This window comes from Chanodichthys erythropterus, chromosome 22 (genome assembly GCF_024489055.1).
Source record: "Chanodichthys erythropterus isolate Z2021 chromosome 22, ASM2448905v1, whole genome shotgun sequence".
Classification (NCBI taxonomy): Eukaryota; Metazoa; Chordata; class Actinopteri; order Cypriniformes; family Xenocyprididae; genus Chanodichthys; species Chanodichthys erythropterus.
In genome coordinates, this window is record NC_090242.1 from 35,064,782 (window position 1) to 35,092,281 (window position 27,500).

The following is a 27,500-nucleotide window of genomic DNA, read 5'->3' on the forward strand; positions in this document are numbered from 1 at the left end:
GAGAGACAGACAGACGGACAGAGAGAGAGAGAGAGAGAGAGAGAGAGAGAAAGAGGAGGGCAGAGGGTCCTGCAGTAATAAGGCCACTGGAAACACAGGCTAACTATAATAGGACCAACATCTTATATGACTGTATGAGTCAGTCGTTTAATATCACGGTGTGTGTGTGTGTGTGTGTGTGTGTGTGTGTGTGTGTGTGTGTGTGTGTGTGTGTGTGTGTGTGTGTGTGTGTGTGTGTGTGTGTGTGTGTGTGTGTGTGTGTGTGTGTGTGTGTGTGTGTGTGTGTGTGTGTGTGTGTGTGAGTGAGTGAGACGGTTTCCAGTAAAACGTTTGTGGGTGTTAGAGCTAATGGCTAAAAGCAGTCTCTCTCTCTCTCTCTCTCTCTCTCTCTCTCTCTCTCTCTCTCTCTCTCTCTCTCTCTCTCTCTCTCTCTCTCTCTCTCTCTCTCTCTCTCTCTCTCTCTCTCTCTCTCTCTCTCTCTCGTCGCACCCTAATTAGCTTCCTGTGGCCCGGCCTCTAATGTGGCATGTTTATTGCTTTAACTAACCACTCATTAGCCCAGCTGATGTTTTGTCAATATTAATTCATCCATTTAAACCAAGTCAAGTCTTAAACAAAGATGTCCGCTCTGAAAAATGGACTCGACCTGTTCGGGACGGCCCAAGCTCCACGAGACAGTAAATTTGCAGGTGATTTCCTCTTTAGGCTGTATAGCTTACTTCTTCCTGTCCAGACAGGAAGTGAGGTGTAAGTGTCTCCGTATGGCTCCGAGCATCATTTAATCATGAATCTGGTCCTTATCGCAGCTTATTCTGACAAAGTGCCGCCCACTTAGACAGGAAGTGTAAAGACGTTTGAGGGAAGGAAAAGTGGCTCAACAACTTTTGATTAGACTTTATTAGTGACAAATGTCTGTGTAAATTAATCATGAAACCATCCTTATATAAATGATTGCATATTTTTTTTAATTTTTTACTATATATATATATACAGGTGATGGTCATATAATTAGAATATCATCAAAAAGTTGATTTATTTCACTAATTCCATTCAAAAAGTGAAACTTATATATTATATTCATTCATTACACACAGAATGATATATTTCAAATGTTTATTTCTTCTAATTTTGATGATTATAACTGACAAACTAAGGAAAATCCCAAATTCGGTATCTCAGAAAATTAGAATATTGTGAAAAGGTTCAATATTGAAGACACCTGGTGCCACACTCTAATCAGCTAATTAACTCAAAACACCTGCAAAGGCCTTTAAATGGTCTCTCAGTCTAGTTCTGTAGGCTACACAATCATGGGGAAGACTGCTGACTTGACAGTTGTCCAAAAGATGACCATTGACACCTTGCACAAGGAGGGCAAGACAAAAGGTCTTTGCAAAAGAAGCTGGCTGTTCACAGAGCTCTGTGTCCAAGCACATTAATAGAGAGGTGAAGGGAAGGAAAAGATTTGGTAGAAAAAAAGTGTACAAGCAATAGGGATAGCCGCACCCTGGAGAGGAATTGTGAAACAAAACCCATTCAAAAATGTGGGGGAGATTCACAAAGAGTGGACTGCAGCTGGAGTCAGTGCTTCAAGAACCACTACACAGACGTATGCAAGACATGGGTTTCAGCTGTCGCATTCCTTGTGTCAAGCCACTCTTGAACAACAGACAGCGTCAGAAGCGGCTAAAGACAAAAAGGACTGGACTGCTGCTGAGTGGTCCAAAGTTATGTTCTCTGATGAAAGTAAATTTTGCATTTAATTTGGAAATCAAGGTCCCAGAGTCTGGAGGAAGAGAGGAGAGGCACACAATCCACATTGCTTGAGGTCCAGTGTAAAGTTCCCACAGTCAGTGATGGTTTGGGGTGCCATGTCATCTGCTGGTGTTGGTCCACTGTGTTTTCTGAGGTCCAAGGTCAACGCAGCCGTATACCAGGAAGTTTTAGAGCACTTCATGCTTCCTGCTGCTGACCAACTTTATGGAGATGCAGATTTCATTTTCCAACAGGACTTGGCACCTGCACACAGTGCCAAAGCTACCAGTACCTGGTTTAAGAACCATGTTATCCCTGTTCTTAATTTGGCCAGCAAACTCGCCTGACCTTAACCTCATAGAAAATCTATGGGGTATTGTGAAAAGGAAGATGTGATATGCCAGACCCAACAATGCAGAAGAGCTGAAGGCCACTATCAGAGCAACCTGGGCTCTCATAACACCTGAGCAGTGCCACAGACTGACCGACTCCATGCCACGCCGCATTGCTGCAGTAATTCAGGCAAAAGTATTGAGTGCTGTACATGCCCATACTTTTCATGTTCATACTTTTCAGTTGGCCAAGATTTCTAAAAATCCTTTCTTTGTATTGGTCTTAAGTAATATTCTAATTTTCTGAGATATTGAATTTGGGTTTTTGCTTAGTTGTCAGTTATAATCATCAAAATTAAAAGAAATAAACATTTGAAATATATCAGTCTGTGTGTAATGAATGAATATAATATACAAGTTTCACTTTTTGAATGGAATTAGTGAAATATGATGATATTCTAATTATATATATATATATATATATATATTATTTTTTTTATTTTTTTTATTTTTTTTTTTTGTGAAATATAACCTGGGCATGTTCTCGACCGATTTCCTAAACTTAACTAAATTTCTTAATTACAGTTGAATAGTCAGCAGTCATTCTAATCAACTAATCCTTCTCATCAGGAGATTTAATGATCCGAGTTTATTCCGAGACTTTAAGAGCAGTGTTTAAGGTTAAACTTACACGTCTCTCCACTTCCACGGCCGATGGATTTGTTGCCGCAGTGTTCCAGAATCAAAGGCTGGATTAGTCAGTGTGCGGTGTGTGCTTAGTCTACAATCCGCACTACTCTTAAACCTCCAGGCTCCGCTCCGGAACACACCACTGCAGCGGAGAACAAAGAGCCGAATCCCCGGAGCGCTGGAGGAAGAAGGTGCTGCGGTTCAGGGCACAGGGAGGTTTGATACGTCTGAAATGACAGGCGGGATGAGTCCGGTCACGAGGAGACACCCGGAGTTCAGATCAATGCTTCCTGTGAGACTGTGTGTGTGTGTTTGTGTGAGAGAGAGTTTGACCAACACAAACACACTGCAAGCTGGTGATACAAACATATACTATAAACTAGGGCTGGGACTATACATCAATTCTCAATTCGCGATACAAAGAATCTGGAGCGATTCTGATATTTTTTTCCAAGGTATCGTGATTCTCTCTCAAATCGATTCTGAGTTTAGTTTTTAACAGCAGGTGGCGCTGTGTCCTTTAGAAACACCCGTACTCTGCTTGCTTCCAGTTCTTTTACACACATCGCTTAAACCTAAAATAATCTTTCATAAAGTTGGAAAAGGTTGAAGCGAATTGCAAGGGTGTTCGCAGTGCGCTAAAGGTGCAGTAAGCAATATCTGAGAAATGCTGATCAGACCAAGCACCAAAACATACTTGTAGCCAATCAGCTGTAAGGGGCGTGTCCACTCTTGGGGGGGGGGTTTGCCTGTCTTGCATAGTGTGTTCGTATTCGTAAATTTGGAGCTATAAAGATGGGGTTTGATCCGTTTGTGTAATGGCGTGTTTGTTATGATGATTTGAAATATCAACAGCATTTCTCAGAATTTGCTTACTGCACCTTTAATCTCACGTCATAAAAGCAAATCTTTTACTTCTTTAAAGGTGAATCAGATGTTGGAAATGCTTCCAGCACACATCTGAACAATCAAACACACACACACACACACACACACAGACAGATGAAGTTAGTATCTGCTGAAAGCTTCGGCTGGAATCTGTCTGCATCAATTACCTCACCTCATTGTTCTCTGTTGCCGCGGTAATTACCAAGCGACCTGTTGCCGTTGCCACAGGCCTGAGAGCAGACGCGGATAAATCCAGGCGCGCGGCAGATAATTGTGTCTGTGATTATTAAGCAGTTGATCTATAACAAACAACATAAACATTGATCAGATCAGCTGATGTGCGACAGATTTAGTGTGTGTTCTCTCGTGCACAAAACATGCATTATACTCAAGATAAATGTATCTAAATGTTTTTGCATGCAAAACACACAATCACAGCTCTTTCTCTCTTTTATTTTTTTTTAAAGAGTTGCATAGTTCAACTTAATGCAAATGAGCAGTGACGCATGATCCAGCGCTTTAATAGCTGTCAGTGTGAACGCCGCTTTAGTGTGTGTGTGTGTAAGGTCATATGTGGTGACCTCTGCCCCCTCACCCTCCCACACATATTGACAGTTGCCATGGATACAGTGGTTGTTGTTGACTAATAGAGGCCTGTGACCGAGTGAACAAACCCCTCGTTAGAGCTCAACTGATGGACACAAACACAATACAATATACACTAGAAAGAGTCTTTCTGCTCACCAGAGCTGCATTTATTTGATCAAAAATACAGTAAAAATAGTGAAATATTATTACAATTTAAAATAGATGTATTCTATGTGAATATATAGTAAAATGTAATTTATATCCTGTGATCAAAGTTGAATTTTCAGCATCTTTACTCCAGATATCATTACACTCTCTCTCTCTCTCTCTCTCTCTCTCTCTCTCTCTCTATATATATATACAGTATACACACACGCGCACACATACATAAAACATTAAACTATATTTCTGGGGTTAAATATAAAATTCGTGTTCTCAGACTTGTATGCGCGTGAGAACATGTTTATGTGTGTTGTGACTGAGGCTACATTAGCTGAGCATCAATATTGCCGCCTACAGACAGTCCAGATAACGTCTCCAGTCAATATGGATATTAATAACCTTCTTTCTGTCTCTCTCGCAGGTAAAGCCTTGACGTTCCTCCTCCTGCAGCCGCCCAGTCCCAAACTGCCCCCCCACAGCACCATCCGCCGCACAGCGATCGATCTGATTGGCCGAGGGTTCACGGTGTGGGAGCCATATATGGATGTGTCGGCTGTTCTCATGGGCCTGCTGGAGCTCTGCGCCGACGCCGAGAAACAGCTGTCCAAGTGAGACTCGCAGAATGTTGGTACATTAGAGCTTTCAGGATCCTGTGATTTCTGTGATGTGGAAAACATGGACCGAATCACAGAATCCAGTTCTAATGGAATCTCTTCAAAACTCTTCACTACAAAAGTTCGAAACTAAACATTACAAAAATATTACTTTTGTAAGTAAAATGTGCTTTCCAAAGTAGTAACAATAATAATATTAAAACTTTATTTTTTAATGAATATCATACAGTTTTTCTTCCATGTTTTATTTTAACACTAAACACAGCACAAAAAATAAAAGTTGTCATAATTTAATTTAATTTAATTTAATTTAATTTAATTTAATTTAATTTAATTTAATTTAATTTAATTTAATTTAATTTAATTTAATTACATTTTAAAAGATTAATTAAATTGTTAGCGTTTTATGCCTTTGTTTGATTACCACCATGTTTGATGATAAATTTGTATTAAAATCATAAATGCAAAATCTGGAAAAAGAAAAAAAATCATAGGGCCTTATTATTGTAAACAATAATAATAATAATAAATTATTAAAATATTAATTTAACCATTAAAATGGATTCTAGAAAATATAAAATGTGGGAAAAGTAAAAATGGATTTTATAGGGCCCTAAAAATATTTTAAAAACATATTTTAAAATATATTACTCAATTTTATATAATTTTAAAATATATTAATTAAATGTATTATAATTTATTATGATATTTTAGAAAATAAAATGTTATATAGTGTTATAATATATTAGTATATATATTATATAATATATAAGTGTTGTCAAATCGAATTAACATAAATGTATAACGAATTATATATATATATATATATATATATATATATATATATATATATATATATATATATATATATATATAATGTATATATATATATATATATATATATATATATATATATATGTGTATATATATATATATGTGTGTATATATGTATGTATATATATATATATATATATATATATATATATATATATATATATATATATATATATATATATATATATATATATATATATATATATATACATATTACTTAAATGTATTATAAATATATTTTAAATTTTTATTATACTTTTAACTTTTAATGAATTTTTCATGATTTCAATTAATTAGACATGCTTTTACTAAATTACTAAAATTTAATGTAACCATTAAAATGGAATTTAAAAAATTAAAACGAGAAAAAAAAAAAACTGAACCCAGAAAAATTTAAACTGATAAAATAGATTTTTCTTAAATCTTTTAATAAATTATTTAATTGTATAATTTTCATGATTTCAATTAATTAGACATGCTTTTTAAATTACTAAAATTTACAGTAACCATTAAAATGGAATTTAAAAAAATTTAAATGGAAAAAAACTGAACCCAGAAAAATTTAAACAGAAAAAAATGGAATTTGCTAAAAAAATAAAATGGATTTTAGGCAAAACTACCATGTATTTCATAGAGCCATAAAACATTTTTTATTTTTCTTATAATTTTCATAAATTGTTCTTAAGTTTCATGATTTCAACTAATTAGACATGCTTTTTGATTACAAAAATTTGATGCAACCATTAAAACGTAATTAAAAAAAATTAAAAATGGAAAAAAAACTGAATCCAGAAAAATTGGAATGGAAAATAAAATGGAATTTGCTAGAAATTCTTAAGCATCAGCTGTTATCGGTTCCGAGACTCAACTAACAATCAGTTTAGCTGCATCTGAAATCCTTCACAGCTGCTTGGACGGTTTCTTCAGACTTTCCTCGCCCCGGTGTTTTCCTGCGGCGGCCCCTTGACAGATGAGAGGCAGGCTTTAATCCAATTGGAGCCCATTAATATGATGTAATGATGTCTCGGCCTCAGGATGGTGGAGACCTCGAACCGTAAGAGGAAACCCATACGTCTGGGCCTTAACCTCCGCACCGAAACTCCCGCAAACGAGGTTAACGTCCAGCCTGACCCCCCCCAGCCCGTGCTCACCTCGTTAAGACGAAACCCGATCCTAAAAAAATTTATTATGAGTACAAATATGTCTGCGTGTAGCGCGTGCTAATGCCGTTAGAGCGAAATGGCGCTCATTTTTCAGTCGTGATTACGGCCAGAAGTGAACGTACGGCCTTAGATGAGAAAAAATGAGGCGGATATAAATGTCTCGGTTTCTTTCTCTTCACCGGGATGATGATGATGTTTCTTCTTTGACCCCCAGACTGAAACAGGGCAACGTTATCTGCTTTTTAAATGGCAAATCCATTTAGCAGCACTGGAAGACCTTTAGTATGAGAGAGAGACGGAAAGTGAGGCGCTGGATGGCTTTTTCCGTTTAGCAGCTTCAGTCTACTGTACGTCACTCATGGAGCTTATTTATAGCAGAGGATGATATTTGTTCATGTGACGAGGTGAATATTTTAGGGAATCTGTAGTGCAGTTAAAAAAAGATCAGAGACAACGAATGTAATGTGCTGCCTAAATGAGTTGTTATATCATCTTAATTAACTTTCAAACATATCAAATGTTCGCTTGAATGTAGTAAGAAAGTTTCGTATATATAAATACGTGTAGAGTATTATATGTATTGTATATAATATGTACATATAGTACATACATTATATATTATATATGATAAATTATAATATATATTTATAGTATGTATAACATTATATAACATTTACATAACATTTGTTATATATATATACACTACCATTCAACCATGTTTGTAAACATTACTATTTTTAATGTTTTTGAATGAAGTCTCTTATAAGCTCATTAATTTATTTCATAATAAATACAGAAAAAACAATAATATTGTAAAATATTATTACAATTTAAAATAGTTTTTTTATTTTAATATACTTTAACATATAATTTATATCCTGTGATCAATGCTGAATTTTCAGCATCATTACATCTTCAGTGTCACATGATCCTTCAGAAATCATTCTGATATGCTGATTTATTATCAATGTTGGAAACAGTTGTGCTGCTTAATATTATTTTATAACCTGTGATACTTTTTCAGGATTCATTGATGAATAAAAAGTTTTAAAAAATCAGCATTTATTTAAAATAGAAATCTTTTGTAACAATATACACTACTGTTCAAAAGTTTGGGTTCAGTAATTTTCTTTTTTCTTTCTTTCTTTTTGAAAGAAATTAATACTTTTATTCAGCACAGATGTGTTAAATTGATAAAAAGTGATAGTAAAGATTTATATTGTTAGAAAAGATTTATATTTTGAATAAATGCTGTTATTTTTAACCTCTTATTCATCAATGAATCCTGAAAAAAAGTATCACCGGTTATAAAATAATATTAAGCAGCACAACTGTTTCCAACATTGATAATAACTGAGTATCAAATCATCATATTAGAATGATTTCTGAAGGATCATGTGACACTAAAGACTGGAGTAATGATGCTGAAAATTCAGCTTTGATCATAGGAATAAATTACACTTTACTATATATTCACATAGAAAACCACAATTTTAAATTATAATAATTTTTCACAATATTATTGTTTTTTCTGTATTTATTATGAAATAAATGCAGCCTTAATGAACATAAGAGACTTTGTTCAAAAAGTCTTAATCGCATCTAATATAAAAGTTTGTGTGTGTGTATATAAATAATATATATACACACACACACACACACACTTACAAACTTTTATATTAGATGCGATTAAGACTTTTTGAACAAAGTCTCTTATGCTGATTAAGAGACAGGTATCTCACGAGACGAGATTTGTACACACTATTTTTTAAGAAATCCTCAATGGCGAAATACATGACTAGAAAAAATATTCTGCAGGTTTTAAATGTTTTAACTAATCATCTTGTAATGAATGTCATTTAGTTCTACTTTCTGAATGTGAATTATCATATGCAGGAAAACACAACAATACTCAAGTACTGTAAAAGGCTTTGCCACAAACTCAACTGACTGACTTCTGTCGTTTTGCTTTGTATTTAAATAAAAAACATTTAATTCAGTTGGAAAACGGTCACCGCCGATCCATATTTACAGAGTTGAAAGTCAAAGTAAACGCCAGCGCGCATTCAAACGCGATTTCAATACCCCGATGTAATATGAAAGCTATTTTAGGCTGGGTAGTGTAGTTGTAACCATCTCTTAGCTCTTTGTCAAAGAAAAATTATATATATATGTGATTTCAGTCTCTTTAGGCCTTACTTTACATGATTTATGAGCTTCTACAACTTTTGACCTCCTAACTGAACTCCTTTCCACAAACTGATCATAGAAATAAAACAGTATAAATGAAAATGTTAACACTTTACAATAAGGTCTCATTTATTAACATATTAACCAACATCAACTAACAATGAGCAATATATTTGCTACAGTATTTATTAATCTTTGTTAATGTTAGTTAATAAAAATAGTCATTCATTGTTAGTTCATGATAGTTCACAGTGCATTAACTAATGTTAACAAATGAAACCTTATTGTTTGTGCTTAATAAGATTAAGAGAAAACTGTTATTCATTTTTATGGTAACACTTTACAATAAATGCAACCATAATCACACTCTCTCAATATTCAAAGTGCAAATAAGACCACATTTTTCTTTGATACAGAGCTAAGAGATGCTTACAACTACACTGCCCAGCCTAAAATAGCTTTCATATTACATTGGGGTATTGAAATCGCGTTTGAATGCGCGCTCGCGTTTACTTTCACTTTCAGCGATCGCGCGTAACTCTGTAAATATGGAGCGGCGGCGACCGTTATCCAACTGAATTAAATGTTTTTTTATTTAAATACAAAGCAAAAGGACAGTGGAGGTGTAATGTAAAGCGGTGGCATGTTCTTTCCTAATCATCCTAACACATATACATACATATATATGCAATATATATATATGTTATATATATACAAACTTTTATGTTAGATGCGAAATTGCGATTAATTCGATTTGACACTATCTATCTATATATATATATATATATATATATATATATATAAAATGTGTGTGTTTATCTGCTGTTTGGACTGTTTTAACAGCATGATAATCTTTTTACACAGAAAAAATGAAATATTTAAAATACAGATTTTGAACAATAACTACAACCTGAGTCTTCATGACCTCCTCCAACTGAAGATCAACTTTTTCTAAAGGTCAAAGAACCTTCTCTGATTTGTCTCAGTCACTCAGCACAGGACGACAGACCTCCAGCGTCCTGATCTCTCATGTTCTCCGTCTCTCTCCCCTGACGGCTCATATTTTCTGCTGACCACTCCTGAGATCAAAGTGATTGATCAGATATTGATGGACCGAGAGCTCTGGGCTTTACAGACTCGTTCATTAGCTCGTTTACACTCTCAGTTACTCCGTGCCAGAGTTAAACACATCTCCAGAGTTAAAGCTGCTGTGAATCTCTAGTTTATAGAACTGAACTAGACAGAATCACTCGCATCTGAGCTTGAAATGGCTTTCAGCATTCACTTTGATTCTCTGAATATAATTTGGACTGATGTAAACAGATAGATCATATTACTGTGAAAAGACTAAATATGTTGTATTTCCGCTTCTTAAACAGTTTGTGTGTTGTTGTCAAACTCTCATTTGTCAGAAATCGTAGGAAACATCCTGAAAGCTCATAGAAACCAGGTCATCATGAAGATTTGCGGATTCATTGCTGGCGTTGTTTGAGTTTCGAGGAGCAGATAAATCTTTCTTTGTTCTTTCGTTCAGTGTGTTTCAGAGCAGAAGTCTGAACGTCAAGAGGAGCTTTAGTACATTTAAAGCACGTCACATGAGATCAGCCGCGTTAAGATCATTTCCGTAACTGCCGCGTTTCTCCGGAAACCTGCGCGATGCTCACGAGCGAGGAATTAAAACGGGAGGAATCTCGAGCGAGATCTCGCTGCCTTTGAACAGAAGTTATCGACACATTCGCTGGATTGAGTTTCAGCACGAGAAACAGGGCGATTTTAGGAATAATCCCCTTTCAGTGAAGAGATCTGAGCCCTTTCTCACGATGGGACGCTCACGCTGTCCTTCTCTCGTCTGCCTCCATCATTTCAAACTCAAGCGTGGTTGTGCTCCGGCTGTAGAGTGCAGAGATCACACTTACAGAAACACTGTACACTAGTGTTTCACTTTACTGTATTTAAGATAGTGGATAGAAATATCTATAGACCCAGTTTAAATCATGACAAATTCTTAGAAATGTAACCTTTGTATTCATTTTGGATTCATACGTTAAATTGTATTCCCTATTACTTCGTCACAAACCTTTATTGTTTGTTTTTCTTGTTTGTTTGTTTGTTTTTTTAAGAATACACATATAACTTTAACCTTTTAAAGAGTTTTTTTCCCCCTTTGGATGCATAAAAGTATATAATATAATATAATGTAATATAATATAATATAATATTAAAAACCAACCTTTTGAAGAATTTTTTTCTCTGAATGTATCAAAATATATAATATAATATATAATATTTTAAAAACTTCTGGATGAATATATATATATATATATATATATATATATATATATATATATTTATATTTTTTTTTTTTTTTTTTTTTATTCAACCTTTTGAAGATATTTTTGGATGCATATAATATAATATAATATAATTAATATAATATAATATAATATAATATAATATAATATAATATAATATAATATAATATAATATAATATAATATAATGATATATTTTTTAAAACTTCTCTGGATGCATAATATAATATAATATATAATATTTAAAAAACTTCTGGATGCATACAAATTTATAATATATTTTTTTTTAAATTCAACCTTTTGAAGATATTTTTTTCTGGATGCATATAATATAATATAATATAATATAATATAATATAATATAATATAATATAATATAATATAATATAATATAATATAATATAATAATATATATATATTTTTTTAAATTCAACCTTTTGAAGATATTTTTTTCTGGATGCATATAATATAATATAATATAATATAATATAATATAATATAATATAATATAATATAATATAATATAATATAATATAATAATATATATATATTTTTTTAAATTCAACCTTTTGAAGATATTTTTTTCTGGATGCATAAAAGTATATAATATAATATATAATATAATATTAAAAGCTTCAACCTTTTGAAGATATTTTTTGGATGCATAAAAGTATATAATATTATATATATATTTAAATTATATTCCTTATTACTTTGGCACAACATTTATTCTTTTTTTAAGATTACAAATATAATAAAATATTTAATTTAATATGATACATTAATATATATTCCTCTGTATGCATTCAAGTATATAATATAATTTAATATAATATAATTTTTTTTTTTTTAAACTTCAACCCTTTGAAGATATTTTTGCTGGATGCATAACACATATAATATAATATAATATAATATAATATAATATAATATAATATAATATAATATAATATAATATAATATAATATAATATAATATAATATAATATAATAAATATAATATAATATAATATAATATAATTATTTTATTTATTTATTTTTAAATTAAACCTTTTAAAGAGTGTTTTTCTTAGGATTTCTACCTATTTTTTTTTTTTCTTTTATTTAAATGAAAACATGCTCACTGTAGAAATGTTCACTGTTTATCTGAATAAATTGTATACATTTCTAAATCAGTAAAAGTGATTTTTTTTTTCATAAATATAACATTTCGTATTTCTATACATCATGGAAACATTTTTTTTTCACATCTCATGACTTAAGCTATTTAAAGCATGTATTTTGGGTTTTTATTCTGTAATTTTTTCATGCATAACCCGGTTAGCTCATTCCCTCTCTCTCTGGTGATGTGTGTTGGAGCGAGCCGGCGGTCAGCAGGGTTTCGGCTCTGTCGCGTGTTTTAGCCACGCGTGTCACCGAGAACATTAAAGTCCCAGCACACGCTTTGATCACATCATGCGCGAGTCGCTCTGTGTGTCCTGATGCATATTCACACACACATGGGGTGATTTGTTAACATGGGGCCTCATACAGATGTAGATCAGTGAGTGTGTGTGTGTGTGCTGTGATGTGTGTGAGTGACTCCATTGACCCCAGGCTCACATTATAATGTGTGTCTAATGGTTTGACTCTATATTTGTGTGTTTAGCATCTCAATGGGTCTTCCTCTGAGCCCCGCCGCTGACTCCGCCCGCTCGGCCCGCCACGCCCTCTCACTGATCGCCACCGCGCGCCCGCCCGCCTTCATCACCACCATCGCAAGAGAGGTAGGAATACACGTGTGTGTGTGTTCTTGTATACATGGTTTATGAGGACACAAATGTGTATAATGACATGGGTATTACAACGTAAACATGGTTTATGAGGACACTTCCTGTATCCTTATGGCTTAAAAACATACTAAACGGTTTCCTGTGATGGGGTGTAGGGGGAGTGTAGATCCAGTATTTTTTGGTCCCCATGAGGAAAAGAGCTTATAAATCATACTAAGTGATTTTTTGTGGAGTTAGATGACAGAATATACACTATAAAAATCATTGTATCCCCATAAAACATGAAAAGCCAAAATATGTGTGTGTGTGTAGGTTCACAGACACACAGCGATGCAGTCCCAGGGTTCTCAGTCTCAGCAGAACGTTCACACCACGACTCTCGCTCGGGCCAAAACCGAAATCCTGCGAGTCATCGAGATTCTCATCGAGAAAATGCCGTCAGATGTGGTGGACCTGCTGGTGGAGGTACTGACACACACACTCACACACACTACAGTCGGTCTTCACCTCATTCTCACATGTAGAACAAACTGAAGTCATGTGACTCACAGCAGGCCCAGTGGCAGTCAGTTGACTGGTTGATGCACGTGTGTCCCGCAGGTGATGGACATCATCATGTACTGTATTGAAGGCTCTCTGGTGAAGAAGAAAGGCCTGTCCGAGTGTTTCCCGGCCATCTGCAGGTCAGTGTGTGACGCGTGTTCATCGACATGCAGCGAAACGAGCATTATCATCATCCAGTGCTGCTTTTGCATTATTTATATACTATTACAGGTTTTGAATTGCCTTTTATTTTTATAGTTTCACTTAGTTACATTTCTTGTCATTTTAATTTTTTCACATATTTTGTTTTCCTGTAATTGATTACCTGTTTATTTAAAACTTAAAATTCAACATCAGAGAGTAAAGCAGTGAATGTGACAGAACGAGTAATTAAAGTTAATTCAGTGATTTTTGTGTTGTAGCTTCACCAGCAGCAGTTTTATTAATTGGACACTGATATACTTATAAACTGATGACGGGTCAAACGAGCTGCTCATTGATTTTAAAAGGTCAGAGGTCAAACCTCAGGTGACAGCGATTGATGATTATTTGATGGATTAAATCCTGAAACCAACAGTTATAATGAATTATTAACTTTATTACATTAACTTTTACGAACATTAGTATACTAATGTATTAATTTAGCATGTTATTCAATCATCTCAGGAATAAATTATTATTTTGCATTTTTGATTTAGATTTTTTTTATAACAAAAATATTTTTGAAATGAAATAAAATTCACTTAGGAGAAAACAAATTAAATGAACTTTTATTAATAACTATTATTAAATTAATTTTGTGGGGGAAATTAGTTAATGAAAATGATGTAGAAAATGATGAATTATTTAAAATTAATTATAAATTAATTTTTTGAGAATAATGATGTTATTTAAAATTAATTATTTTTAAAACAAAAAGAGTTACTTAAAATGATTTATAAATTAGTTTTGTGGGGAAAATATGATTTATTTAAAATTATTTATAAATTAATTTTGTAGAAACAATAGTGAGATAATTACAATTATTTTTAAATTAGTTTTGTGGGAAAAATAATGTTATTTAAAACTATATCTAATTTAATTTTGTAAAAAAAATAAGATTTATTTAGAATTAAATAAATTTTGTTGAAAAATAATGTTAATTAAAATGATTTCTAAATTAATTTTGTAGAGAAATTGAGTTATTTAAAATTATTTGTAAATTAATTTTGTGGGGAAAATAATGTTATTTAGAATTAAATTTTGTAGAAAAATTAGTTAATTAAAATGATTTATATATAAATTTTGTAGAGAAATTACGAGTTATTTAAAATTATTTATATATTAGTTTTGTGGGAAAAATAATGTTATTTAAAACTATCTAAATTAATTTTGTAGAAAATTTCGATTTATTTAGAATTAAATAAATTTTGTTGAAAAATAATGAGTTAATTAAAATTATCTATAAATTAATTTTGTGGGAAAAATAATGTTGTTTAGAATAAAATTTTGTAGAAAAAGGAGTTAATTAACATGATTTATATATATACATTTTGTTATTTAAAATTATTTTTTTAAATTATTTGTTTTAGAAAAATGTAAATTATTCTCAGTTACAATCATTTTGTAAAAATAAAAAAGCGAGATGATTAACCCGTGGTTGATGCTCTGGAGTGTGTGACCTGTGCTCGTCTGTCTGTTCTGAGCGCAGCTGTGAGTCGGTATCTCAGATATTTTCAATCTCTCTCTCTGCAGGTTTTATATGGTGGCGTATTGCGATCGCAGTTATCGCATCGCTGTCGGCGCCCGTCAGGGTTCAGTGGCCCTTTATGACGTTCGCACTGGAAAATGCCAGGTAAGCAGACGCTCTCTGTGTCGAGTATGGATGTGCGGCGGTAGGGTGGTGTTCACCTGCCGTGCAGGTGTCTGTTGGAGGTCAGAGGGCAGGTGTGAGCGGGCACAGGTGCATGATGGGAAACGCTGCCCTGCAGAGCTGGAGATTGTGTGATCGATCCGGTCCAGCATCATGAACACACGCCCAGGTGACCGTGATGTCACAGCTGGGGTCACATGATGAGTCTGAGCTCTGTGTGTGTGTGTGTGTGTGTGTGTGTGTCAGTCATACTATCAGAGAAACACACTGACTCTGGGTTGAGTTGATAAGATAGACCCCTGTGCACACAAACACACACACACACACACTGACACTGACACTGTCAATCAAAACTGTAGATTTATTTAAATTAAATAATTGTAGATTTATTTAATTTGATTTATTTTATTTTATTTATTCAGCATCATTTCTCCAGTCTTCAGTGTCACATGATCCTTCAGAAATCATTCTGATGTGATGATTTGCTCCTCAAGAAACATTTCTGATTATTATCAGTGTTGAAAACAGTTGCTCTTCTGCTTTACTGTCACTTTTGAACAATTCATTGCATCCCTGCAAACAGGGGCGTAGCACCAAATTTTGGGCCCTGGGTACAAACCATCTTGCTGGGCCCCTGTACCAAATACCATAGTGATACCTGGGTGGGGTATTGCATTTTTATGATAAAAACACTTAAAATGTAAACAAAATAAGCCACACTCTGATTAATATATTTTTGTTTCATTGTCAAAAGTACTACTAACTTGCTAAAATATCCTTTATTGTCACAATACCCTTTTTAAAGTGTAGGCTAAGTACAAGTTAATTGCTGATTATTTGTCTGTTTAAAATAAATGCAGACTATAGAATCACAGGGTACACTAACCGCCAAACTAGACATTCAGTCTTTGAATTACGTTTTAAAAGAAGTCATTTTCAATCATTAAGATGTGCATTAAACTGAGAACAATCCTGTACTTAATGTAAGAGCGTGCGCGAGCTAATTTGCATAACAATGCGGTAAAATAGGCGCTAACGATCTGTTTTCGCGGGTGTTAGATTTTGATAATGGAGGGAAATATACAGTGTTTTCATGTAAAGTTCTGACTCTGGGGAGAACTGCAGCACAAGAGGAGACAAGCTGCGCAGGCTCCGCCTCCATCTGCTTCTCACTCCGTTATTTACTCAGAAATATTGTTTGCTCGCTATGTAGGGTGTGATACTATAAAGTATTGGTATATTATTCAAATAGAGTACGAACATAAATGTATGCTATTCTACCTGGAGTAGATATTTATGTTAAAACAATGTCAATGCTCGATGATGCATTTGTAGCTCACCTTTCTTTTCAAAAACCTGAGTGAGCAACTGCTTGCCCTCATTTGCCTTTCTCTCTTTAATCTTCTTTTCTTTTTGTTTTTGAGCCCCTGATTTTCCTTTCTTAAGGAAAGACATGACTCTTCCTAGTTCATATCCCGGCTAACTCCAGCTCCTGTCTCATTAACTGATTCACGAATCACCGCAGGTCCGCAGAAGCACCTGACCTGCGGGTCGTACCATTTACATCGATTCGAGAGGGGTGGTGGGGCCCTGCACAGCATGAAAATGACTTTTTTTTTATACCAAACCAGTGCCTAACTACAAGTTTAGTTTTGCACAGCAACTTTTTTATTTGTAAATAAATGCTATACAAATGTTAGTGCATGTATATGTATGTATAGAAAACGGACTTCTAAGGGCCCCCCCCCTGCCTCGGGCCCTGGGTACTCGGTACCCTTTACCCCCCCAGTCCGACGCCCCTGCCTGCAAAATTAAAGTATAACAAATCTTACTGACCCCAAACTTTTATTTATATATATATATATATATATATATATATATATATATATATATATATATATATATATATATATATATATATATATATACTGTGTATATAAATAAATAATATTACTTATATTATATTTTTAATTATTCATTTTGTCATGTTTTCATCATTACATCATTCCCAGACTTCCATTTGTATTATTTAAAAGTTTTTATCACTGAAATATTATTCTGTCAGGACAAAAATAATAAAAAATATTTATAAATAAAATATTATAAAATATTTATACATATTTTTAAAGAACAATTTTTTTCTAATAAATTAATCTATGAATAATTTTTAAAATTTTAACATTATTTTTCTACAAAATTAATTTATAAATAATTTCAGTCAACTTATTATTGTTCTATGAATTAATTTGTAAATAATTTTAAAGAACTACTTTTTAATAAATTAATTTATAAATAACTTAACATTTTTTTCCTACAAATTAATTAATAAATCATTTTAAGGAACTAATTTTCCTAATTAATTAATTTGTTAATAATTTCTTTGTCTACCAACTTAATTCATAAATAATTTTATTTTTCAATTTATACATTTATAAATAATTGAAATTGAATTTTGTACAAATTATTTTGTTTTGTTTTTTTTTTCTTTTAAAAAATTCAAAAAAAACAAAAACAAAAAAAAACAGAATTTCAGAGGTAACTGAATGGCATGTTAAATGAGTATTAGTTTTTTTTCCCACAAAATTTATTTAAGAATAATTTTAATTTATTCAGTAGTAAAACACATAAATAATAATTTTGTTTTTTCTTATTTTTGCCCTTTAAAAAAAGTTTTTGTCCAATCTTTTGAGTGTGAGTGTGAGTGTGAGTGTGAGTGTGAGTGTGTGTGTGTGTGTGTGTGTGTGTGTGTGTGTGTGTGTGTGTGTGTGTGTGTGTGTGTGTGTGTGTGAGTGTGTGAGTGTTTGAGACAGTTAGATTCGGCCTCACAGCTGAATTGATTGAAGGATTGATTTTAGGCTGTTTACAGTTCTGAAGATCAAATCTCTCTGAAATCGTCGTCTGGGGACCCTGGCGATCAGATCATATGTGCATCCCATAATGCTCTCAACACGGACGATCACTGATCACATGATCTTCATCAGAATTTGAAACACAAACACTGATCTGAAGACAGTTACATCCTCCAGTGTGTGTGTGTGTCCGGTCGGTCCGCACAGCCATCTGTTCTTCCTTTGATCTGTGAAGTGGACAGCCGCACTACAGACGTCTGCTGCATTTACTAATTAAACACAGTGTGTGTGTGTTGTCCGAATCTCCTGATGCAGCACTTTTTCCCATCAGCTTCTCTTGCGTTGGTCGATATGGTGTTCATACATGTAGTCTCATCATATAGTCTGGTTCTTCGCCCACTTAAACAGGAAGTGACCGTCTGAAAGTTCAGCCTGAACCGTTAAGCGCTTCAGACTTAGTTTTCTCGATCATTTCAGTTTTAACCCTGTAAAGCCTGAAGTAGGAGTCAGGATAAAAAGTAATTATTTAAGATCAAATGCATTAGGATTATGCATCTTTATTATTCAGCTGTGTGTGATGCTGTCTTCATGGGTTTTAAAGCACACACAGAAAGTCATAAATAGTTTATTTTTATAAAAAGAAGTGTGTTTTGCCGTCTGGTGGAGTTTTGGATGAGGCGTCGAGATCTGACAGGCCAATATTCCTGCTGTCAGATTTCCATTACACACGGGGGTCAGGTGACGCTGTTTTCATTGCGTTTCATCTTTAATTGTAAGAGATGACTTTAGCTGTGTGCTCTCATAAAGCCGCGCGTGTCTTTAATCCAATCGCTCCATTATGAGGGCAGATGGGGGCGTTTCTCGTGACAGGTAGGACGGATTATTGCGTTACACCGTCTGTTTGTCATTCCCAGAGATGAGCTGATGTTCATTCCAGCATGTGATTGAATCAAACACACATTTACTGGCGATTAAACAGACGTCTGTGAGCAGATTCCTACATTTAGAGCTGTGCCTGTGTTTATTTGTGTCTGGTGTTCAGGTCTGAAAACATTTTAAACGTTAAATTAGATGAGAGAGCTGAACAAAACACAACTATTATTATATTTTATAAGTATAAAAATGATGCTGTTGTAATGAATCCATAACTGTAACATATATAACTTTGCCTGTTTTTATTTCCACAGCATATTCACGGGCATAAAGGACCCATAACAGCGGTTTCCTTCGCACCGGACGGACGTTACCTGGCCACATACTCCAACGCTGACAGCCACATCTCCTTCTGGCAGGTAAAGACCCCTGACCTCTGACCCCTGACCTTTAGCTTGAAGAAGTTACTTGTGTCATTTAGAGACTTAGAATGGCTATATTTAAATATAAATATGTGAATGTAATTAATATAAATTTATATACAGTGCCCTCTACAATTATTGCACCCTTAGTAAATATGAGCAAAAGCAGCTGTGAAAATAAATCTGCATTGTTTATCCTTTTGATCTTTCATTCAAAAAATTCACAAAATTATAAGCTTTCATTGAAGGAAAACAATTGAAAATAGGGGGAAAAATATTAGTTCAGTCTTGAATGTCAGAAAGCCTAAAAAATGATCAAACAGCACCAACATCCCACAAGATGTTCAGGAAAAATCCTCCTCGCTCATCCAGAAACAATCTCCAGCATATTCAGTTGTCAGTCAAGACTGGAACTTCAAACGGGACCGGTTTCTGTGGTCAGATGAAACTAAATAAGAGCTTTTTGGCAGCAAACCCACCAGATGGGTTTGGCGCACACATGGATAAAAAGTGCCCCATGCCCACGGTTAAATATAACACTGGATCTTTAATGTTGTGGGCCTATTTTTCTGCTGGACATCTTGTTCAGATACATGGCATCATGGATTCTATCAAATACCAACAGATAAAAAATCAAAACCTGACCACTTCTGCTAGAAATGCAGTAATGGGATCTTCCATCAGGACAATGATCCAAAACAAACATCAAAACCAACACAAAAATGTGTCACTGAGCACAAAATGAAGCTTCTGCCATGACCTGAACCCTAAAGAAAATGAGTGGAGTGAACTGAAGAGAAGAAGCACCAGCATGGAGCTGGTATCTGAAGGATCTGGAGAGAATCTGCATGAAGGAATGATCTCTGATCTCTGGTCAGGTGTTCTCCAAACTCATCAGGCATTATAGGAGAAGACTCAGAGCTGTTCTCTTGGAAAAAGGAGGTTGCAATAATTGGGTGCCAATAATTGTGGCCAACATGAACTAGAGAAAAACATTTATTTCATAATGAGCTTTTCCCCCATTTTCAGTTGTTTTACTTTAATGAAAGGTTATAATTTTGTGAATTTTTTTAATGAAAGATCAAAAGGATAAACAATGCAGATTTATTTTCACAGCTGCCTTTGCTCATATTTACCAAAGGTGCCAATATTACTGGAGGGCACTGTATATATTTATACAGTACAGTCCAAAAGTTTGGAACCAGTAAAATTTTTAATGTTTTTAAAAGAAGTTTCGTCTGCTCACCAAGGCTACATTTATTTAATTAAAAATACAGATAAATTTTGTTCTTTTGAACTTTCTATTCATCAAGGAATCCTGAAAAAAAGTACACAACTGTTTTCAACATTGAAAATAATCATAAATGTTTATTGAGCAGCAGATCATCATATCAGAATGATTTCTGAAGGATCATGTGACACTGAAGACTGGAGTAATGATGCTGAAAATTCAGCTTTGCCATCACAGGAATAAATTACTTTGTCAAATATATTTAAATAGAAAACTGATACCAGTTAAAGTTTTTATTTGCATTTCTTTCAAAATAGAATAATTAAAAATAAAATGATTAATTATGAATTATAATGAAATTATCATTATTTTAAAAGAAAGCATAAAAGGCAGGACTCCCAAACTATCAGTATCGTTATCGGTGTATCGGGCAGATATTACTGTGAATAATCGGCTATTGAAGGAGAAATTTAGTATCGGTGCATCTCTAATATATTTATCTTTATATATTTTTATATTATCAGTGCTTTTACACAATTTACACAAGAATTAATTCTGCTTGAATTGAAAGAGAGATGCACAAGACTGCAGAAAACAGACAAAAATCTGAACAAATATGACAAATCTGAACATGAGATGATACCATGTAAGATAAGTGAAACACACACACACACAGGAAGCTATAGAGTTCCCACACAATGAGTCAGTCAGTCTACAAACCCTCAAAACACACGACACACACACACACACATGCACGGGCTGCGTGTTCCTCTAGTGCTCCAGAGAGGGGTAGGGCTACAGCGGTGTCAGACGGCCAGTCGCCCTCATCCCCAGCCTGGGCAACAGAGAGGCGGCAGCCCCGGACGCCTGCGGACCCTGGAGGACTCGAGAATTCATTAGCACACGCACACAATTCAGACGGCCTGGTTTACCCTTACAGTAATGATACCATTAGCCTGGAAGACATTCTTACACACACACACACAGAGGAAGAGAAGACGACTCGACGGTGTTTCTGAAAGACGTCAGCCGTCTACATTCACATCACACTGCAGGACGCTGCTTGACATTTCATGTCAGATACAAACATAAAATAGACTATTCTTATAGTTCATTCATGTCTGAATTCTTATATATTTAACTCTTTCCCTGTAATTGACAGACTTTTTCCACAGCAATCCATGTTTTCACTGTTGTACGGTAGGTGGCGCTGTTACACATCCTCTGAAAGAGTACAGAATCTCAGATCAAAACACAGGAGAAGAAGAAACTGCAATAGAAGCATTGCTGACGCACGTCAATTATTAACACAATCATCAGACATTAAACGGCATATAACTGCCTGATGCTACTGAATGAAATATCGAACCCATGAAGAGGAAACGACTGTGAAGCTAGAATAAAATATTTGTGAGAATGATCAAAAATGTTGGCGGGGAAAGAGTTAATATTTACATATGTTTTTGTTTATACATTAGTGCTGTCAAAATGAGCATGTTAATGCGTGTGATTCATTCTTTTAGTTTAACGCATGAAAAATATTTAACACAATTAACGCAGTATCCGTTTTTCCATCATAATTTTACTAGTGTTACATTATATGATCACGCTCTTTTTCACGCAAATGAAAGCGCCACGAGACAAAAATAAAAACACGCTGTCAGTGAATGTCCATTTGTCCATCTATCTGTCTGTCTGTCTATCTATCTATCCATCTATCTGTCTGTCTATCTATCTATCCATCTATCTGTCTGTCTATCCATCCATCCATCCATCCATCAATCATCCATCCATCCATCCATCTATCTGTCTATCTATCCATCTATCTGTCTATCCATCCATCTATCTGTCTATCTATCCATCTATCTGTCTATCCATCCATCCATCTATCTATCTATCCATCCATCCATCCATCCATCCATCCATCCATCCATCCATCTATCTATCTATCTATCTATCTATTCATCTATCTGTCTATCCATCCATCATCCATACATCCATCTATCTGTCTATCTATCCATCTATCTGTCCATCCATCCATCCATCCATCCATATATCCATACATCCATCTGTCTATCTATCCATCATCCATCCATCTATCTATCCATCCATCCATCCATCCATCCATCCATCTATCTATCTATCTATCTATCTATCTATCTATCTATCTATCTATCTATCTATCCATCTATCCATCTATCCATCTATCCATCGATCCATCCATCCATCCATCCATCCATCCATCCATCTGTTTGTCTCTATCTATCGAGCCATCTTTAAGCATTTTTTAAGCTTTCAAGCAAGTTGAAATTAAATTTTTGTCTTGACAAAAGGTTTGCTCCTTTTTCCTGTTTTCAAGTTCAGGAGCCGATGTGAAATGTAGAAGGTGTTTTCAGATCAGTATCAGTAATATGTTCACAGCAGTGAGTGTTCAGTCATTCAGGAACGCTCTTCTCTCTCTGTGTGTTTCAGATGAACACGTCTCTGTTAGGAAGCATAGGGATGTTGAATTCTGCTCCTCAGCTCCGCTGCATCAAAACCTATCAGGTTCCTCCGGTCCAGCCGGCGTCGCCCGGATCTCAGAACGCCCTCAAACTCGCCCGGCTCATCTGGACCTCCAACCGCAACGTCATCCTCATGGCCCACGACGGCAAGGAGCATCGCTTCATGGTCTGAGGGGTCAAGGGTCGCCGTGACCTTCAACCCAACGGCTTCCAAACTGAGCTGTTTCCTAGCGTTTACACTCTCCACACCCGTCGGTGTTTGTTTTCATTAATCTTTTTTTATTTATAGTGTTTTTTGACTATTTATGGAGATGATAAAGGACTGCAGGTCACTGAGATGTGTGTTTGCACGCGTTTTCGCGCTCAAAGGTCAAGCGAGGTTTTGTTCAGACAGGCTGATATCATTTGATTTACACAAAATCACTCACAGTTGATTCACTGAAACTACTCTATCATTCCAGATGCATGCAAACATGCAGATTTATAAAAACACACAGACTCGCTCTCAAACACACATTTCACTCATGCTCCGTACTTGTTATTGTGTGAAGATCCCGTCTGAAACACCTCGCTGAATCATCATTCGTACTGGATGACTAGAATCATATCGTGATATCGTGTATCATAGGAATTATTTTCAGGAATGGTTTTTACTTGAGCTCGTGGTGTAGTTGTGAAATGTTTCGATTTGCTTTCGTCTGTTTGTGTTTGTGTGAGTCACTGGTTAGTGTGACATCATAGGCACGGAAACACACGTGTAAAAACAGTCTTGTTCGCTTCTTTCCCACCGCTGCACGCTGTCCGCTGTAATCCACAGAGCGAGTGATAGAGGAATATATTATAGAGCTGTCTTTAACCTTTACAACAGCATCGTTTGCTGAAAATATGTGGTGTTTCATCCCAAAATCAGAAGAAAAAATATATATTTGTGTAAGGAACTATTTTAGGACATTTTCCGGGTTCAAATTCTTATATATATATCATTCTCAAACTGTAATGCGGTAAAAAAACAAAACAAAAATAAATAAAATTAATTCTGAATTACACAACATAAATATATATGTAATATAATTTATGCAACTTTTATAGTTTTTATTTCCTCTTTCACTGCTGTAGGCATGAATTGTTGTGTAAATGGAAATAAATAAAAATGCTTTATCTGTAGATTAGATGTGAAACGCTTTTTAGACCAAACGTGACAATTAAACATCATACTGAATTAAAACATCAACTTTAGCATAGTTTATTTAATTACTATTTTTTCAAAAAATAATCATAGTCATAATTAATGTAATGATTAATTTTGTTTGTGTGATTATGCAATTAAATCTTATTTAATTTCTTGTATTTGTCTTGTGATTTTGGGGTGAATCTGACCTGGATGTGCCGTTGACGGGTCATTATTAGAGCAGAATCAGTTCGGGCATGTTCACGCTTTTCACACATCTGAGAGAGAAAATAAAAAACACTTTCCCTCGATGCTTCTGTCAGAGAAATCAGAGTTTATTGCCCTCCTGAAAGATGAGTTATTATGACTCCAGTAGAGAGAAAGACTGTCTGGAAGTGAGTTTTTAAAGATTTCTGAGGTCAGAATAACATCTGCATGACGGTCCGAAACTTCTGACACTGGACGCATATCAGGACTCAATCTGTGTGTGTGTGTGTGTGTGTGTGTGTGTGTGTGTGTGTGTGTGTGTGTGTGTGTGTGTGTGTGTGTGTGTGTGTGTGTGTGAGGTTGTTTCTATGATGTGGCTTCTATGTGTCTGTTTAGACTAATGGAAAAGTCCTTGAACGTTACGTGAACTGACGCAAAATTCTAATCATAGGATGATTGATTTTCCCTGCATATATTAGTTATTTCCTCTCTCTCACGCTGTGCGACGTTCGTGCTTGCTGTCACGGGCGACTTTGACGCGGCTCGTTGTGTAAATGGAAATAAATACAAATGCTTTATCTATAGATTATAGATGTGAAACGCTCAAGACTTGTAGTTCCAGACCTTCAAACCCACAGGTGTGTGTGGGTGTGTGTGGGTGTGTGTGGGTGTGTGTGTGTGGGTGTGAGAGATTCAACATTCACTATATCAGGCTGTGCTTTAATGCTGTTACTGGATAAAAATCTTGTGTAATTGTGTTAATAAAGGTAAATGTGAGAATCATCAGTTTGTGTTTGTTTCATTCACAGAAGCGCATGAGCAACACTGAACACACATCTGTGTTGATTTGGGGTTTCAAGGCTTGTTTTGCAAGAGAAATACTGCAAATTACCAGCATCACATGATAAAGAGTCCCACTGTCTTCATATCGGACATTCAGTACAAATGAACTCTTGCTGTCGTACTCAACTGCTCTATACACAGAAAATCAATATTTTACATTTTTATGACACAGTATGGTCATATATATGTTTGTGTGCGTGTGTTTCTTCTTTTATTTATTTATTTATTGCAGATAACGGCTCAGGCAAACATTTTGTCACATTTTTAAAAAATTGCATCATTTACCATTACATTTTGTTACTGTTATTGTTTTTATTTTGTGTAGATATCAACAGCTCAGTCAAATATTTTATCACAATTTTACATTTTATTGTTTTTATTTATTTTGCTTTTTCACAAATATCAACAGCTCAGTCAAACATTTTATTGCATGCCCTTATTTAATTTAGCATTTTATTGCAGTTTCTAATTGTTTGTTTTTAATTTATTGATTCATTTTGCTATTTTTGCAAATATCAACAACTCAGTCAAAATTTTTATTTTTTAAATTTCATTTTGTTTTTATGCATTTTGCAGATATCAGCAGATCAAAATGAAACGTTATCAGTTTTAATTTGTTTTGGTATTTTATTTATATATTTAGCTATTTTTGCAGACATCAAAAAGCATTTTATTGCAGCATTTTATTTATTATTATTATTTTATTCTTTATTGTTTATTTTGAGGATATCAACAGTTTTGCATATATCAAAAGCATTATTGCAGCTTTTTATTGTTGTTTTTAATGTATTCATTGATTTATTTTAATATTATTTGCACATATCAACAGCTCAAGGTCTGGTTTGCTGGTTTGAAACATCAAAAGTTTGACTTATTTTATTAGTCAGTGGGTATTTCAGACAATTAGAAAAAACAGGACAAAAAATAATCCAATATTGGCACAGCAGGTGAAGGAGTCCATAGGGACGAATGGTTTTGATTTTAAGGCTTGTTTTGTCCATCGTTTGCACTCGATGCGAACAGACCTTCAGCTCTAATAGAGAGCATCAGTTTACTTCAGTCTCGAAGCTCTCAGACAAACGCTCTCCTGCAGCTCCAGTCCGGCGTAATGTGGTTTTCTGGGAGTGAATAAATACGATTTTATTTTCAAGCCTTTTTGTGGAGATTTTATTCCTCTCAGGGTCACGAGAAACCAGTTACGCTCTGAACGGCGGTTCATAGATTTACTAAACGACAGTAAGAACAGATGCACGTCCTCAGAAATGCTTTCAGTTTGAAATATTATGCCTGTTATCAGCACTGCGAGAGAATTCATCATTTTAAGTGTGAAAATACAAGCTCACGCCGAAGCCCTGAGCGTCTGTGAGCGCAACAGAGGAGAAATGAAGATCAGGCAATTCAGACTTCATCTGAGCGGCTAATTAACACATGTGATTGATGATGATGATGGTAATAGTGCACAGCCAATCAGCTAAACTCTGTCAGTGAAATTTAAATATTCTAAAGTAATTAATGTTAATCAGTGAAATTTCAGTGTCTATAAAAAAAAATCATCATGCCTCTTTGAAATGTTACTTTATTTGTCACGCAGCCTGAAATCGAAACCCATTCCAAAAAAAAAAAAAAAAAATTTCCAGCTTGATTTACATATTTTGCCTCACAACAAAAAAAAAAAGAAAAGAAAAAGGCAACAATTATAAAATATTTTAA

At 34.4% G+C, this 27,500-nt stretch overlaps 1 protein-coding gene across 5 annotated transcripts in view; it reads left to right on the forward strand.

Annotated features, from left to right (window-relative positions):
• LOC137012176 (WD repeat-containing protein 7) overlaps nucleotides 1–25,747 on the forward strand; it is a 117,130-nt gene extending 91,383 nt beyond the window's left edge. For all 5 annotated transcript variants that reach the window (XM_067375288.1, XM_067375286.1, XM_067375289.1 and 2 more), the window contains 7 exons: nucleotides 4,837–5,023; nucleotides 13,175–13,292; nucleotides 13,611–13,763; nucleotides 13,899–13,981; nucleotides 15,576–15,675; nucleotides 19,730–19,834; nucleotides 23,541–25,747. In XM_067375288.1, coding sequence (XP_067231389.1) covers nucleotides 4,837–5,023; nucleotides 13,175–13,292; nucleotides 13,611–13,763; nucleotides 13,899–13,981; nucleotides 15,576–15,675; nucleotides 19,730–19,834; nucleotides 23,541–23,744 — 950 coding nt within the window. In that variant the 3' untranslated portion in view covers nucleotides 23,745–25,747. The remainder of the gene's footprint in view (nucleotides 1–4,836; nucleotides 5,024–13,174; nucleotides 13,293–13,610; nucleotides 13,764–13,898; nucleotides 13,982–15,575; nucleotides 15,676–19,729; nucleotides 19,835–23,540) is intronic.
• Nucleotides 25,748–27,500: the final 1,753 nt, after the last annotated feature.